Source organism: Artemia sp. Qi Xiang Cuo, chromosome 6 (assembly GCF_049724085.1).
Source record: "Artemia sp. Qi Xiang Cuo chromosome 6, ASM4972408v1, whole genome shotgun sequence".
NCBI classification, from domain to species: Eukaryota; Metazoa; Arthropoda; class Branchiopoda; order Anostraca; family Artemiidae; genus Artemia; species Artemia sp. Qi Xiang Cuo.
Window position 1 is genome coordinate 36,673,977 of NC_142799.1, and position 16,386 is coordinate 36,690,362.

A 16,386-nucleotide genomic window follows, 5' to 3' on the forward strand; every position below is an offset into this window, starting at 1 on the left:
TTTCCCTATTAATTCAAGTCTGGGAAAAACAAAAATGACATCAGAATTGAAAAATTCTATCTTTTAATACTCCATTTCCACCCTAGGCGAGGTCAGAAAGGGTAACAGTACCATTTGGTGTACTATAGCAATATGTAATACATAATTGAAATCAAATATATAATTAAAAGGTCGTTTTCTATTAATTTCCTGCCAACGTACCTGCTCATAAGGCTTCAGTTATAGGACATGAACAAAAAGTATGGCTAACAAAATGAACTTAAATACTAATAGAAAAAAATATTGACAGCCAATATTCTTTGATAGAAGGATTAATGTTCAGGGTTGCACTTAAGGACCGTTCAGACTTACTTATAAAAAAAAGTTATAAAACTGTACGTGTATAATCCTTATTCTCCACGCCCGTTCATCGTTAGAAAAATTTGTACAACAAATGTTTTCAATTATCACAGCAAGTTGAAAGTTGTTGTGGCTTGCACAACTGCCATTTTGTTCCATTAGCAGAGTCCGTACTCTGTCTTTCTCATAATGTCAATAAAAAAAAAACTCCCAAAATTCTTTTGATTTTCCAGTTCATTAACTCATTTTTAGCAAAATAAAATATTACACTTTTCTTCTTTTCGTTCTTAAATACACTCGTGACGCGAAAGTCGGCTGCCTATTTGCTTTAGCCCACGCATAATTTTTGGAAAAGAAAATAGGACTCGCTTCTATTAATGTTTAACACACTGAGAAACGTGTACAAATTTTACCACAAATTTTCAAACAGTTCGTGGTAACGAACTGTAAGTAAGGAGTGACCTGGCTCAATGGTAACCGAAACTCTAGAAAACGGGTTTTTGATACCAATAGATACATCAAAAGAATCAGATTTCAATGCTGATTTCAAATATACAACTTTCATCAAGTTTAGTGCTACCTATCAAAAGTTACGCGCAAGAGAAAATTTGGCTGATTTTGGAAAAAAGTGGGAAGACCTCTCAACATCTATATTATCTTGATGAAAATCACACCATCAGATTCAGAGCATACCTGACTCCAGCTGTAGTGTTTTCAAGCACCTATCTGCAAAAATGTGGAACTCTGCATTTTTTGTCGGAAAAAAGATCAAGGATGCGAGTTTATATGTTTTTTTGTGTTCTTTTGTTTTTTTGGGTTTTTTTCCCAGGGGTGATCGTATCGACCCAGTGGTCCTAGAATATCGTGGAAGGGCTCATTGGAACGGAAATTAAAAGTTCTAGTGCCATTTTTAAGTGACCAAAAAATGGAGGGCAACTAGGCCCCCTCCCACGCTCGTTTTTTTCCCAAAGTCACCTGATCAAAATTTTGAGATAGCCATTTTGTTCAGCATCGTCGAAAATATGATAACTATGTCTTTTAGGATTACTTAATCCCCCAAAGTCCCCGGGGGGGGGGGGGCTAAAAGTTATGAACTTTACCCAATGTTAACATATAGTATTGGTTATTAGGAAGTATACAGAAGTTTTCAGGAGGGTTTTTTTCTGGTAGTGGGGGTGGGTGGGTAGGGGGTTATGTTGGAGGATCTGTCCATGAAGGAAGTTTTCATGGGGGAATGGAAGTTGCCATGAAGGGGGCGCCGGACTTACCAGCATTATTTATTGGCTATTGGGAAATATACAGACATTTTCAGGAAGGATTTTTTTCTGGAGGGTGGGGCTGGAGGAGGGGGTTACTCGGGAGAATCTTTCCGTGGAGGATGTTTCTTTGGGGTAAGGGACATTTCTATGAAGGGGGCGCGGGATTTCCAAGCATTATTTAAAAAACGATCAGAAATTAAATTAAAAAAAAAGTTTTTTAACTGAAAATAAGAAGCAACATTAGAACTTAAAACGAACAGAAATTATAACGTATATGAGGAGGGTCTTTCCCAAGTCAATGACTCACTTTTAGCGCTACATTTTTTTTTAGTTCTTTCAAAAGAGCTAGGTATTATAACTAAACGGTCGTTTTGATTAAGGGGTTTGTGTTTTAAATTTTTTTTAACTTTTAACGTAAAGAGCGTGGTATTGACTAAGGGGAGAACCCCCTCATATACGTAATAAAAAAAACAATAAAAAAACAAGCGATACGGCGCAATAGTAATCGAAACTTTTAAAAACGGAATTTTGACGTCAATAAATGTATCAAAATAATGGGTTTATAATGCTGATTCTAAATATATAAATTTTATTAAGTTTAGTATTACTCATCAAAGGCTACGAGCCTGAGAAAATTTACCCGATTTTTTAAAGAGGGGGGAAACATCCCCTACAATTGAAAGAATTTTAATGAAAATCACACCGTCAGATTCAGCGTATCAGAAAACCCTATTACATAGGTTTCAAGCTCATATCTGCACAAATCTGCAACTTTGTATTTCTTGCCAGAAGAAAAATATACGAATATAGAAGTTAGTTACGTAAGTTAATTTGTAAATTATGTCATAACCAAATTTAGAGACATCCATTTAGCAAAAGAGAAGGAAAATTTTTATGCAAATTTTGTTTACTTATTCAATGACGGTGGGCCAAAATAAAAGCTGCATTAACTAAAAACGATCAGAAATTAAATAAAAAAAAACAAGTTTTTTAAACTAAAAGTAAGGAGCGACATTAAAACTTAAAACGAACAGAAATTATTCCATATATGAAAGGGGCTGTCCCCCCCTCAACGCCTCGCTCTTTACGCTAAAGCTTGACTCTGTCTTACAACTTTATTTTTAAAACAATAAAAAACTTTAGCATAAAGAGCAAAGCATCGAGGAGGGGACAGCCCCTTTCACATACGGAATAATTTCTGTTCGTTTTAAGTTTTAATGTCGCTCCTTACTTTCAGTAAAAATTTTTTTTTTTTTTAATCGTGTACAAGTGCGCATCATTTTATGAATTATACGCCTTATTCACTAGCGTGAGACTTATAACATAAGTCTTAACTCTCAAACTGCCGCAAGAACTTGGTACCTTTGAAATGAGAATGTTACCTTTTTAGCCATGGAGGGGAGCAGAAAATGTTGTTGAACCATGCAAAACAGTATTTAAAAGTCCTACACACCAGACAATTTTCAATTCCATTCTGAAGTTTAAAAAAAACTTCTAGAAATCAGTCACGACGGCCTTGCATCATGAGGTAAAAATTGGTAGCCTAAATAGAAATTCAACCTTTCCTTAGCCTAATGGGTTTACAGCAATTACTCTTACCAGAAAATATCATGTAAGTAAAGAAAACGTATACAAGAAACAGTATAAAGTTTTGTTCCTGAATCAATAATTTTTTTCGGGATTCCCTTAGTCCAAGGATCATCAACACGCCATGGCTTCTAGTTTTCTCTCTACGCCGAAATATTCGTTGAGTTTCTGTTGACAATATGATTGTAACCTATGCCTAATCATTTTGGTACCATTCCCAATATATGACAACTTCATTTGCCACTAATGACCTTGCGTTCAAGGGTTTCAAACAGTTTGTGGTAACAAACTGTAAGTAAGGAGTGACCCGGCTCAATGGTAACCGAAACTCTAGAAAACGGGTTTTGATACCAGTAGATACATTAAAAAAATCAAATTTCAATGCTGATTTCAAATATATAACTTTCATCAAGTTTAGTCCTACCCATCCTACCCATCGGAAAATTTGGCTGATTTTCAAAAAAAGGGAGAAAGACCCCCTAAAAAATATAGAACCTTGATGAAAATCACACAATCATATTCAGCGTATCAGACAACCCTACTGTAGAGGTTTCAAGCTCCTATCTACAAAAATGTGGAATTTTGCATTTTTTGCCAGAAGAAAGATCACGGATGCGTGTTTATTTGTTTTTTTTTGTGTTTTTTTTGGGGGGTGATCGTATCGACCCAGTGGTCCTAGAATATCGTGGGAGGACTCATTGGATCGAAAATTAAAATTTCTAGTGCCCTTTTTAAGTGACAAAAAATGGAGGGCAACTAGGCCCCCTCCCACGCTCATTTTCTTCCCGTATTCACCACGTCAGAATTTTTAGTGTGCTATTTCTTTTAAACTTGCAGAAGATATAATAAAGATACCCTTTAGGAAGCATTAATCCTTTAAAGTCCTCGGGGGGATGGTTAACAATTATGAAATTCACCTAATCTTAACATATACTAATGGTTATTAGGAAATAAACAGACGTTTTCAGGGGGATTTTTTCTGGTAGTACGGGGGTGGGTGGCTTGGGGGTTATTTGGGAAGATCTTTCCATGAAGGAAGTGTTCAGGTGGTACGGAAGCTTTGTATAAAGGGGGCGTCAGATTTACCATCATTATTTAAAAAAAATATCATACATTAAACGTAAAAAAAAAACAAGTTTTCCAACTGAAAACAAGAAGTAACATCAAAACTTAAAACGAACAGAAAAATATTACGTGTATGATTGGGTTCACCCCCTAGTCAATACCTCGCTCTTTAAGCCAAATATATTTTAGTACTTTCATAAGAGCTATTTATTCTAAATAACGGCCTTTGTGATTAAGAGGTCATTTTAAAAGAATTGGAACAAAATTCGAACTTTAGCTTAAAGAGTGAGGTATTGACTAGTAGGCAAGCCCCCTAATATACGTATTAAAAGTCTATGAATATCGAAGTTCGTTACGTAAGTTAATTCGTAAGTTACGTATATTTATTACTAATAAAAACGTTCGTAAATAAAATTAAACAAGTTTCGAGAAAGCCATTTAACCAAATAAAAGAAAAATTAATATGCAAATTTTGTTTTAATTATTCATGTACGTTGAGCCAAAATTATAACCTGCCTTAATTAAAAAACATTCAACAATTAAATAAAAAAACAAGTTTTTTTAACTGAAAGTAAGGAACGACATTAAAACTTAAAACGAACAGAAATTATTCCGTATATGAAAGGGGCTTTCCCCTCCTCAACGCCTCGCTCTTTACGCTAAAGTTTGACTTTCTCACAACTCAAATTTTTTTTAAAAATAAAAAACTTTAGCGTAAAGAGCGAGGCATTGAGGAGGGTACAGCCCCTTTCATATACGGAATAATTTCTGTTCGGTTTAAGTATTAACGTCGTTCCTTACTTTCAGTTAAAAAACTTGTTTTTTTTACTTAATTTTAAAAGGTTCAAGGTTTAATTTTAAAATATCTGTACAAAATAGACATAAATAGAGGGTAAACGCCGGAGACACAAGGTCGAATGACAAAAACCCGGCGTCCCACATGTACCGCAAGAATTAGCTTAAAATTATATAAGTCACATTAGTTTGAGCTCTACGAGTTTCAATTCGAAGCTTGACTTGAATTTCAGCCAAGCTTCAAATCAAGTCTCGACTTTGAACTATCCCAGCCCGTGACTGAGCCCTTGATTTGCTTTCTAAGCATGCAGGTCTGCAGTCTTCATTTCGTGGAGGGCCAGAGTAGAAAAACGACGTCTGTTAACATGCCCGTTTTCAGGAACACTGAAACCAGAGCCAAACGTGAAAAACCGAATCAGGGACGTCTAAATCTAAGTTTTTATTTTCACATTCAGAAATAAATAAACTAAACAACAATTTCGCACTGGAGAAAACATATTAGGGTTTGCGGTCGCACGGAAGTCTAAATGTGATCATTTTGAAAATACAGTTCAAGTGTGGGGATAAAGAGTGAAATTCCTGCATAATTGTCTTGTCAACCATGAAAATATTTAAAGATATTATTCAAAACATGACTGTTGTACATCAGTTATTTACAAATCTTAGCTAATGAGTAGCCAATTAATGCTTGCTCTAACAGTAGAAACATTAACCATTTTTGTTTCTGACGAAATGAAACAGCAAATACCGCCCCTGAATAGCGATTAAATAAAAAAAAGTTTTTTAACTGAAAGTAAGAAACGACGTTAAAACTTAAAACGAACAGAAATTACTCCGTATAAAGGGGTTGGAAAGGGGTTGTCCACTCCTCAACGCCTCGCTCTTTACGCTAAAGTTTTTTATTGTTTTAAAAAATAGAGTTGTGAGAATGGCAAACTTTAGTGTAAAGAGCGAGGCGTTGAGGAGGGGACAGCCCCTTTCATATACGGAATAATTTCTGTTCGTTTTAAGTTTTAACGTCGTTCCTTACTTTCAGTTAAAAAAAACTTGTTTTCTTTATGTAATTTTTGAACGTTTTTGAATTAATGCAGATTTTGAATTTGGCTCACCGTACATGAATAATTAAAACAAAATTTGCATATTAATTTTACTTTTATTTGGTTTAATGGCTTTCTCGAAACTTGTTTAATTTTATTTACGAACGTTTTTATTAGTAATAAATATACGAAACTTACGTATTAACTTACGTAACGAACTTCTATATTCATATATTATAAATACATATATTAGGGGGTTCGCCCCCTAGTCAATACCTCGCTCTTCAAGCTAAAGTTCGAACTTTGTTCCAATTCTTTAAAAATGACCCCTTAATCACAAAGGCCGTTAATTAGAATAAATAGCTCTTATGAAAGTACTAAAAAATCTTTGGCTTAAAGAGCGAGGTATTGACTAGGGGGTGAACCGAATCATATACGTAATACCTTCTGTTCGTTTTAGGTTTTGATGTTGCTCCCTACTTTCAGTTGAAAAACTTCCTTCGTGGAAAGATCCTCCCACATAACCCCTGACCCATCCCCCCACTACCAGAAGAAATCCCCCCTGAAAACGTCCGTATACTTCCCAATAACCAATACTATATGTTAACACTGGGTAAAGTTCATAACTTTGAGCGCTCCCCCGGGTACTTCGGGGGATTAAGTCATCCTAAAAGACATAGTTATTATATTTTCGACCATGTTGAACAAAATTGCTATCTCAAAATTTTGATCAGGTGACTTTGGGAAAAATTAGCGTGGAAGGGGGCCTAGTTGCCCTCCACTTTTTTGTTCACTTAAAAAGGGCACTAGAACTTTAAATTTCCGTTCAAATGAGCCCTCCCACGATATTCTAGGACCACTGGGTCGATACGTTCACCTCTGGGAAAAAAAAAAAAAAAAAAAAAAAATAAACACGCATCCGTGATGTTTCTTCTGGCAAAAAATGCAAGATTCCATATTTTTGTAGATAGGAGCTTGAAAGCTCTACAGTAGGGTTCTCTGATACGCTGAATATGATGGTGTTATTTTATATTAAGGTTCTATAACTTATAGGGGGTCTTTTCCCCTTTTTTCGAAAATCAGCCAAATTTTCTCAGGCGCATAGCTTTTGATGGGTAGGACTAAACTTGACGAAACGTATATATTTGAAATCAGCATTAAAATCTGATTCTTTTGATGTATCTATTCGTATCAAGATCCCGTTTTCTAGATTTTCGGTTACCATTGAGCCGGGTCGCTCCTTACTTACAGTTCGTTACCACGAACTGTTTGATCAAGTAATAGAACCACTATGTGCCTGGTCGTCACTACTGTAACAGATGTCAACCATATTGCGGTTTGGGGAGTCAAATAATAAAAGAGGTTGGAAGCAATCAGTCTCGATTAATGTACGATTGGGCAAAATCGAAACGCGCGTAAGTCATACTAGTATGTTTGAAAACAGATAGGGTTGGTTTTATGTAGAAATAGTGATATTTTCGTATATTGCTGAGAGGATATAACTAAAGTAACGCAAAACCAATTAAGGAATGATCTGTAGTCAACAATTAAATTAAGATAAATTACTTAGAATAAATAACAAGAATATTCCATACATCAAAAGATGGTCCTAAGCTAATTTCCCTCTAATGTTGTATCTAATGTTCCCTCTAATGTCTAATAGTTGCAGCGTTCATAGATCAACATATGGTGAACACATATTGAACAGAGGTGGGAACACAAAAGGCCCAACACAGGGCAGGTACCGAGGAAAAACTTTATTTTGAGGGCAGGGGGATGAAATACCAGAGGGGACACACACCTGGAAAAGTAAAAAATAAGCAAACTAAATGGAGAGTACACAACACATCTGAAAGTTAGGGGAGGGGGTAGGAGCACAGACACCCCCTGAGCGTACCTGAGCCAGAGGCTATATAAAAAAGAGAAAAAATAGTAAATTGAATTATTTACCATGAATGTGTATAGGCTGCAGAACCTAAAGGTGACCGTCTTTGAAGAGAACTAGAGGCAAGAGCATTGTAGTCGCCTGGACTTAAAGAGGAGAGTCCGCCCATACCACTAACCCCCGGATGTAGACCCATTGCAGAACCATGTGGCATAGCCATGCCCATTGTCATGGAAGGATATTGAGGTGGATAGTGAGGTATCATCATCCATGCCTCATCAGCAGGACTTCTACCGGCGCACAGTCCAAGGGTATAGCCTGCTGCCATTCCTTTTGTACTCGAAGAATATTTTCCAACTTATTTAGAATTCTCTTTGTTTTAAGTCAAAAGATTATGTGTTTAGAATTTGCTTCCAAGTTAATCCTCTTCCAGGTCACACTTCCAGGGATCAGTGCGTGTTATGATTCCCTCAGGCTTAGGCATATGAACGTGAGGTCACACTCTAGTACGTGTCGCCAACAAGGTAATACACTATTAGAATAAATTCACATTCAGAGTGTGACTTTTGAGACCATCACGTTTCGAAGACGAGAAGAGACTGCTACCATTATTTCAGGAATCTTCTTGGTAAACGGTCAGTTCCCTAGGATCAGTTGTGTGATTCGTCAATTCTGGAATAGTTCGGGAGTGGTTTCAAAGTAAGATGCTGAAATTATTGGATTGCCCGTCACTTTAATTTAATAGATTAACAATAGTGCTTTCGGGTTTTTCTGCTGGCTATAAATCAGACTGAAATTAACGCTACCGTAAACATGGAGATCTTTCAGAATAACGATCAAATTTACGTAAATGCGCAAATGGCAGTGACATCAAAAGAAAGGTGTCAGTGACTATCATACCTGTAAAGAATCTAAAGATCAATCGCTAAGCAAGTAAAAAATTGACGAAGAAATTATAATAAAAAAAATTCGGTACTGGTGCGTTATACGGACACTTTTATATACTAATGAGAGACGAAACCCTCCAGACTGGTTATTTTCAAGAGACCACTATTGAGAAATGGAATGCAAAGAGTAGTTTCCATTGTGTTTACGATATTTAAACTGTTATTTTTTGGGGTTTAGGGGGGAGGAGGTACCTATATTAGGTTACGTTACGTATTTAATATATGCTATGCTTTACCCCCACCCCACCCCTAATGTGCAAATATAAAGCCCAAATTTGTTTATAAACAATTATACATTCATTCTATTTTATTTTCATTTCATTAGCATTAACCAAACTTGACTTTTAGAAGTGAAATGGAATGCAACGAGTAGTTTTCATTGCGTTTACGATATTTAAATTGTTGTTTTTTGGGGTTTAGGGGGGGAGGGTACCTATGTTAGGTTAGGCTACGTATTTAATATATGCTATGCTTTAACCCCACCCCACCCCTAATGTGCAAATATAAAGCCCAAATTTGTTTATAAACAATTATACATTCATTCTATTTTATTTTCATTTCATTAGCATTAACCAAACTTGACTTTTAGAAGTGTCCGTATAATGCACCAGTACCAAAAATTCTCACGTGGCTTCTTTAGAAACTTTCAATCACACCACAATTTTAAAAACAAAGTTTTTTTAAGTTTAAACCTTTAGGTCTAACTTATGAAATGAGTTTCTATCTTAACTTAAGAAAATATTCCCACTTTAACTTATATTTAAGTTAAAGAAATAAGCCTAGAATTGTGGCTATTGAGAAGGAAACGTGCTTCTTACTTCTTGCTATCTTACTTCGTAATGTACAGAAAAACTGTATTTAACAAATTTTTAAAGTGCTTCCACTATACTTTACCCCCCCCCCCCCCCCGCCTAATGTGCAAATATATAGAACAAATTGTTTATTTCTGATGTGTTTTCCGTAGCTTGATTTCGTCAGGTTTCATTCAATTTAACGGTACACGTGCTGAAACAAGAGTGACGCATGGCAAAATGCCTGGGGAATATATAATTTGGGCTATATATTTACAAACTAGAGGCTGGGGGTTGGGAGTAAAGCATAGTGGAATCGCTTTTAAAATTTTTAACTACAGTTTTTCAGCACATTACGAAGTAAGACAATTTATATTCACAATTTATAATTAATTTCACAGATAACACTTGTACAAGTAATGAAACCAATACATTAAGCAGCAATATCAATTGCTAGTGGTGATAACCTACGAGCTCAACAAAAATAGAATCCAAACTTTACTAAACCTATGAAACAGCTAATTCATATAAACGAAAATAAAACACACAAGGAAATGAATTGGATCTTATTGAGATGAAAGCAAGAAGTAAAGAAATAAAACAAAATCGCAAAGAAGAATGGTTATCCTTACCGTGCTAAATATACACATCGAACAAAAAAAACAACAAAAGAACAAACAAACTAGGAACTAAAAGTGATCAATGCCAAGTGAAATACTTGTTACATATTCACGAAAAAAATAACAGCAGTTATTCCAAGTTTCAAACATGCGCACCAACTGGACGTCGGACTGGGCATTTCTTTCTCCTTAGAAGACGCTCCTCTGACCATAAACGCTATTCTAATATGAAAAGCAAAGTATTCGAGTCTCATAATTTGAACATAAATAGCGTTTAAATTAGGAATGTCGCCTTATGACCCAACCCTTATGAATTGATTTCCCAATTAAATGGATTTCCAGACAATCAGATAGATTTTCAAGCGATAATTTCAACGAGAATTGTGCCACACCATGTAGTGCTTGGATATTCGTCTAATGATTATGTGAGCTTAAACGGCAAGTTGGATACAGTCTTCAAGTCCATTCACCGAAATTTAGGGGCACAGATGCAAAATGTATTTATCAATATCTTGGGGGGGAGAGGAACTGTTGTTTTCTCATTTTTCAATGAAAATACCAAAAAGACATTTTTCAACAAATAAAGGAATTTTTTTTTAATCTAGGAGGCACTGACTCCTTCCTACCCCTTTCCCACAATTGACGCCATTGGAAGCCCATGAACAAAATGTTAATACAACCTGCATATTTGCTGGCCTTTCTTGGAAGATTCGGGCACCTTGAAGTACAAATTACATCGCAGGGAAAAATCGTTTAATTTGTGTGTATTCAAGGATTAATACGCCTACCTTAAAATACCCCCCCCCCCAAAAAAAAAGAAGAAAAAACAACAATAATAATAATAGCCAAGTTACCATGCCCTTCTATGGCAGCTTTAAATATAGAAACTTTTCATTGATCTAAGGTTCCTCAACATTTTGTACTATCGTCTAATAAAATAAATGTATCAGAGACTGAAATATAGCGTCACAGTTTGAATTACACTTCATAGTAGAGAACAGATAATAAAATCCTCAGTTGCAAATTATTACAAAAGGCATTAACAAAAACCTATGGTGAGTGTGTGTGATAGCCTAAAACCGTCCTATTTATTCTGCAAAAAACTGTCTCCAAAGGCTTTCCTATCATTTCTTAAGAACTAAGAGAAAGTCATGCCACTGGCGGATCCAGGGGAGGGTGAGGGGGGCGCCCCCCTCTAGCGTAGTCTTAAGTAGTGTAATTTACTTAATTAACTCAAGTTTACGTTAATTAAACTTGCTCCTAACGCAAGTTTATCGGATCAACCTATTTTGCGCCCCCCCCTAAAAAAAATCCTGGATCCACCCCTGAGTCATGCCCTCTGACCATTTTCCCAAATTGCATCCCTACAGTGTTCTTATAAAATAAAAATGTTCAATCAATTTATTTGCGGAAACAACTGTCGACCTATCCTACATTTGAAAAAAAAAACTTCGGAACAAGGAAATTTCAAAAAATTTTCTTTTCAAAGAGATTATTTTCCAGAGGATTCACAAAAATCGGAATACAGAAGATTTAGTTGGAAAAATGATGCATCTACAAAATATTTTGTCTTGGAGTTTGCTTTAAGCTCATATCACTCGAACAGGGTAAAGAGTTTGAGGAATTATATTTTCCATCCATTAGGGACTATAAAAGATAGTCCCCGAAGAAGGGGGACTGGCACCGAAAAAGGAATTTCGGAGCAGAGCACAAAGCTTCTTAGGAGGGGCTGAGCCCAAGGAAACGACTAAGGAAGAACCCAGGCCCCTTTCCCCATAAACATACCCTATGATCATAGTAATTTCTCATGATTAAACCGTTGAAATTTGTCATCAAAAACGAACCTGTTGATCAAACAGTTCGTGGTAACGAGCTGTAAGTAAGGAGCGACCCGGCTCAATGGTAGCCGAAACTCTAGAAAACGGTTTTTTGATACCAATAGATACATCAAAAGAATCAGATTTTAATGCTGATTTCAAATATATAACTTTCATCAAGTTTAGTACTACCCATCAAAAGTCACGCGCCTGAGAAAATTTGGCTGATTTTCAAAAAAAGGGGGAAAGACCTCCTACAAGCTATAGAACCTTAATGAAAATCACACCATCATATTCACCGTATCAGAGAACCCTACTGTAGAGGTGTCAAGCTCTTATCTACAAAAATGTGGAATTTTGCATTTTTTTGCCAGAAGAAAGATCACGGATGCGTGTTTATTTGTTTGTTTGTTGTTTTTTTTTTCCCAGGGGTGATCGTATCGACCCAGTGTTCCTAGAATATCGTGGGAGGGCAACTAGGCCCCCTCCAACGCATATTTTTTTCCCAAAGTCACCCAATCAAAATTTTGAGATAGCCATTTTGTTCAGCATGGTCGAAAATATGATAAATATGTCTTTTAGGATGACTTAATCCCCCGAAGTTCCCAGAGGGAGGCCTAAAAGTTATGAACTTTACCCATTTTTAACATTTAGTTTGGTTTTTGGGTATTTAAACAGACGTTTTCAGTAGTTTTTTTTGCGGGTTGGGGGAGGTAAGGGGGGGTCGGTGGTTATGTTGGAGGATCTGTTCATGAAGGAAGTTTTCATGGGGGAAGGGAAATTGCCATGAAGGGGGCGCCGGACTTGCCAGCATTATTTATTGGTTATTGGGAAGTATACAACCATTTTCAGGAAGGATTTTTTCTGGGGGGGGGGGCTAGAGGAGGGGGTTACTCTGGGGAATATTTCCGTGGAGGATGTTTCTTTGGGGTAAGGGACATTTCTATGAAGGGGGCGCCGGATTTCCGAGCATTATATAAAAAACGATCAGAAATTAAATAAAAAATACAAGTTTTTTCAACTGAAATGTAAGAAGGAATATTAGAACTTAAAACGAACAGAAATTATAACGTATGTGAGGGGGTTCTCCCCCAAGTCAATACCTCGCTCTTTAAGCTACAGTTTTTTTTAGTGCTTTCAAAAGAGCTATCTATTCTAATTAAACGGCCTTTATGATTCAGGGGTTTGTGAATCAAAAATTTTTTTAACTTTTAACGTAAAGAGCGTGGTATTGACTAAGGGGATAACCCCTTCATATACGTAATAACATATACTTAATAAAAAAAAAACAATAAAAAAACAAGCGATACGGCTCAATAGTAGTTGAAACTTTTAAAAACGGAATTTTGATGTCAATAAATGTATCAAAAGAATGTGTTTATAATGCTGATCCTAAATATCTAAATTTTATTAAGTTTAGTATTACTCATCAAAGGCTACGAGCCTGAGAAAATTTACTCGATTTTTTAAAGAGGGGGGAAACATCCCCTACAAGTGAAAGAATTTTAATGAAAATCACACCGTCATATTCAGCGTATCAGAAAACCCTACTGTAGAGGTTTCAAGCTCCTATCTACAAAAATGTTGAATTTTCCATTTTTTTCCAGAATAAAGATCACGGATGCGTGTTTATTTGTTTGTTTGTTTCTTTGTTTGTTTTTTTTTCCAGGGGTGATCGTATCGACCCAGTGGTCCTAGAATATCGTGGGAGGGCAACTAGGCCCCCTCCCACGCTTATTTTTTTCCCAAAGTCACCCAATCAAAATTTTGAGATAGGCATTTTGTTCAGCATGGTCGAAAATATGATAAATATGTCTTTTAGGATGACTTAATCCCCCGAAGTTCCCAGAGGGAGGCCTAAAAGTTATGAACTTTACCCAATGTTAACATATAGTATTGGTTATTGAGAAGTATACAGAAGTTTTCTGGTGTTTTTTTTTCTGGTTGTGGGAGGGAAGGGGGGTCGGTGGTTATGTTGGAGGATCTGTTCATGATGGAAGTTTTCATGGGGGAAGGGAAATTGCCATGAAGGGGGGGGCGGACTTGCCAGCATTATTTATTGGTTATTGGGAAATATACAACCATTTTCAGGAAGGATTTTTTCTGGGGGGGGGGGGGTAGAGGAGGGGGTTACTCTGGGGAATATTTCCGTGGAGGATGGTTCTTTGGGGTAAGGGACATTTCTATGAAGGGGGCGCCGGATTTCCAAGCATTATTTAAAAAACGATCAGAAATTAAATAAAAAATACAAGTTTTTTCAACTGAAATGTTAGAAGAAATATTAAAACTTAAAACGAACAGAAATTATAACGTATGTGAGGGGGTTCTCCCCCCAGTCAATACCTCGCTCTTTACGCTACAGTTTTTTTTAGTGCTTTCAAAAGAGCTATCTCTTCTAATTAAACGGCCTTTGTGATTCAGGGGTTTGTGAATCAAAATTTTTTTTAACTTTTAACGTAAAGAGCGTGGTATTGACTAAGGGGAGAACCCCTTCATATACGTAATAACATATACGTAATAAAAAAACAATAAAAAAACAAGCGATACGGTTCAATAGTAATCGAAACTTTTAAAAACGGAATTTTGATGTCAATAAATGTATCAAAAGAATGTGTTTATAATGCTGATCCTAAATATATAAATTTTATTAAGTTTAGTATTACTCATCAAAGGCTACGAGCCTGAGAAAATTTACTCGATTTTTTAAAGAGGGGGAAACATCCCCTACAAGTGAAAGAATTTTAATGAAAATCACACCGTCAGATTCAGCGTATCAGAAAACCCTATTACATAGGTTTCAAGCTCATATCTGCAAAAATCTGCAACTTTGTATTTTTTGCCAGAAGAAAAATATACGAATATAGAAGTTAGTTACGTAAGTTAATTTGTAAAGACATCCATTTAGCAAAAGAAAAGTAAAATTTTTATGCAAAAAAAAGCTGCATTAACTAAAAAACGATCAGAAATTAAATAAAAAAAACAAGTTTTTTAAACTGAAAGTAAGGAGCGACATTAAAACTGAAAACGAACAGAAATTATTCCGTATATGAAAGGGGCGGTCGCCTCCACAACTCATCGCTCTTTATGCAAAAGTTTGACTCTTTTTCACAAATCTATTTTTTAAACAATAAAAAACTTTAGCGTAAATAGCGAGGCGTTGACGAGGGGACAGCCCCTTTCATATACGGAATAATTTCTGTTCGTTTTAAGTTTTAATGTCGCTCCTTACTTTCAGTTTAAAAAACTTGTTTTTTTTATTTAATAATCTTCAGGAGGATAGGACGAGCTGGTATGTATTTGTCTTGAAGCAGAGGTTACACTCCGACAAAACAAAATGCATTTTTTTGCACAGAAAGTCATATTTTTCGGAGGTTAAATTTGTTTCGCTCTCTCTATATCACTGATCTTTCAGAAGGGGACCAGAGGGTCTAAAGTCCCCCATGCTTTCCTATGGTGTCGTCTTTGTATCATCATAAATAAGGAGAAACTTGGATGTAAAATAGGAACGATATTGATTACAGCCGGGGTTGCCTTCGTATCCTCACAAACAAGGAGAACCCTGGATGAAAAATATGAGCGATGTTGATTATAGCTGAGTGATAACTTATTTGTAACTCTTGAGTTAAGCTTTTTTTAATTATTGTTCTTATTTAAAAGGTGTGCCAAAATATAGCTGTTCTTTGGGGCAGGGCTGTCTTAACTCATCGACGCAGTGTGCGCTAGCCGAAGGATCTCACAAGTATAGAGGCCAATTTTTATTTGGCATTTTAAGGAGGGATGAGCAACCATATACGAGTTCAGTACATTGCCTTTTCTAGAGAACTTTTCAAACAGTTCGTGGTAACGAACTGTAAGTAAGGAGCGACCCGGCGCAATGGTAACCGAAACTCTAAAAAACGGAATTTTGATATCAATAGATACATCAAAAGAATCACATTTTAATGCTGATTTCAAATATATAAGTTTCATCAAGTTTAATCTTACCCATCAAAAGTTACGCGCCTAAGAAAATTTGGCTGATTTTCGAAAATAAGGGGGAAAGACCCCCTAAAAGTTATAGAACCTTAATGAAAAACACACCATCATATTCAGCGTATCAGAGAACCCTACTGTAGAGTTTTTAAACTCTTATCTGCAAAAATGTGAAATTTTACATTTTTTGTCAGAAGAAAGATCACGGATGCGTGTTTATTTGTTTTTTTTTTGTTTTTTTCTTTTTCCCAGGGGTGATCGTATCGACCCAG

General features: G+C 36.0%; 1 protein-coding gene and 1 long non-coding RNA gene across 7 annotated transcripts in view; one reads left to right on the forward strand and one right to left on the reverse strand.

The window, feature by feature from the left end:
- The window catches only part of LOC148951185 (uncharacterized), a 101,245-nt gene that overhangs the window by 77,643 nt on the left and 7,216 nt on the right, over positions 1-16,386 (forward strand). Inside the window, exon 1 of one of the 3 annotated variants that reach the window (XR_016141900.1) lies at positions 8,531-8,666. The exons of the other annotated variants lie outside the window; for them this stretch is intronic. This is a non-coding gene — a long non-coding RNA (uncharacterized LOC148951185). Of the gene's footprint in view, positions 1-8,530; positions 8,667-16,386 lie in introns of those variants that run through there. 3 annotated transcript variants of the gene reach the window in all.
- Positions 1-16,386, reverse strand: part of trh (PAS domain-containing protein trachealess) — a 263,522-nt gene that overhangs the window by 69,290 nt on the left and 177,846 nt on the right. The window contains exon 1 of one of the 4 annotated variants that reach the window (XM_089090699.1): positions 8,033-8,531. The exons of the other annotated variants lie outside the window; for them this stretch is intronic. Coding sequence (XP_088946825.1) covers positions 8,033-8,295 — 263 coding nt within the window. The 5' untranslated portion in view covers positions 8,296-8,531. Of the gene's footprint in view, positions 1-8,032; positions 8,532-16,386 lie in introns of those variants that run through there. 4 annotated transcript variants of the gene reach the window in all.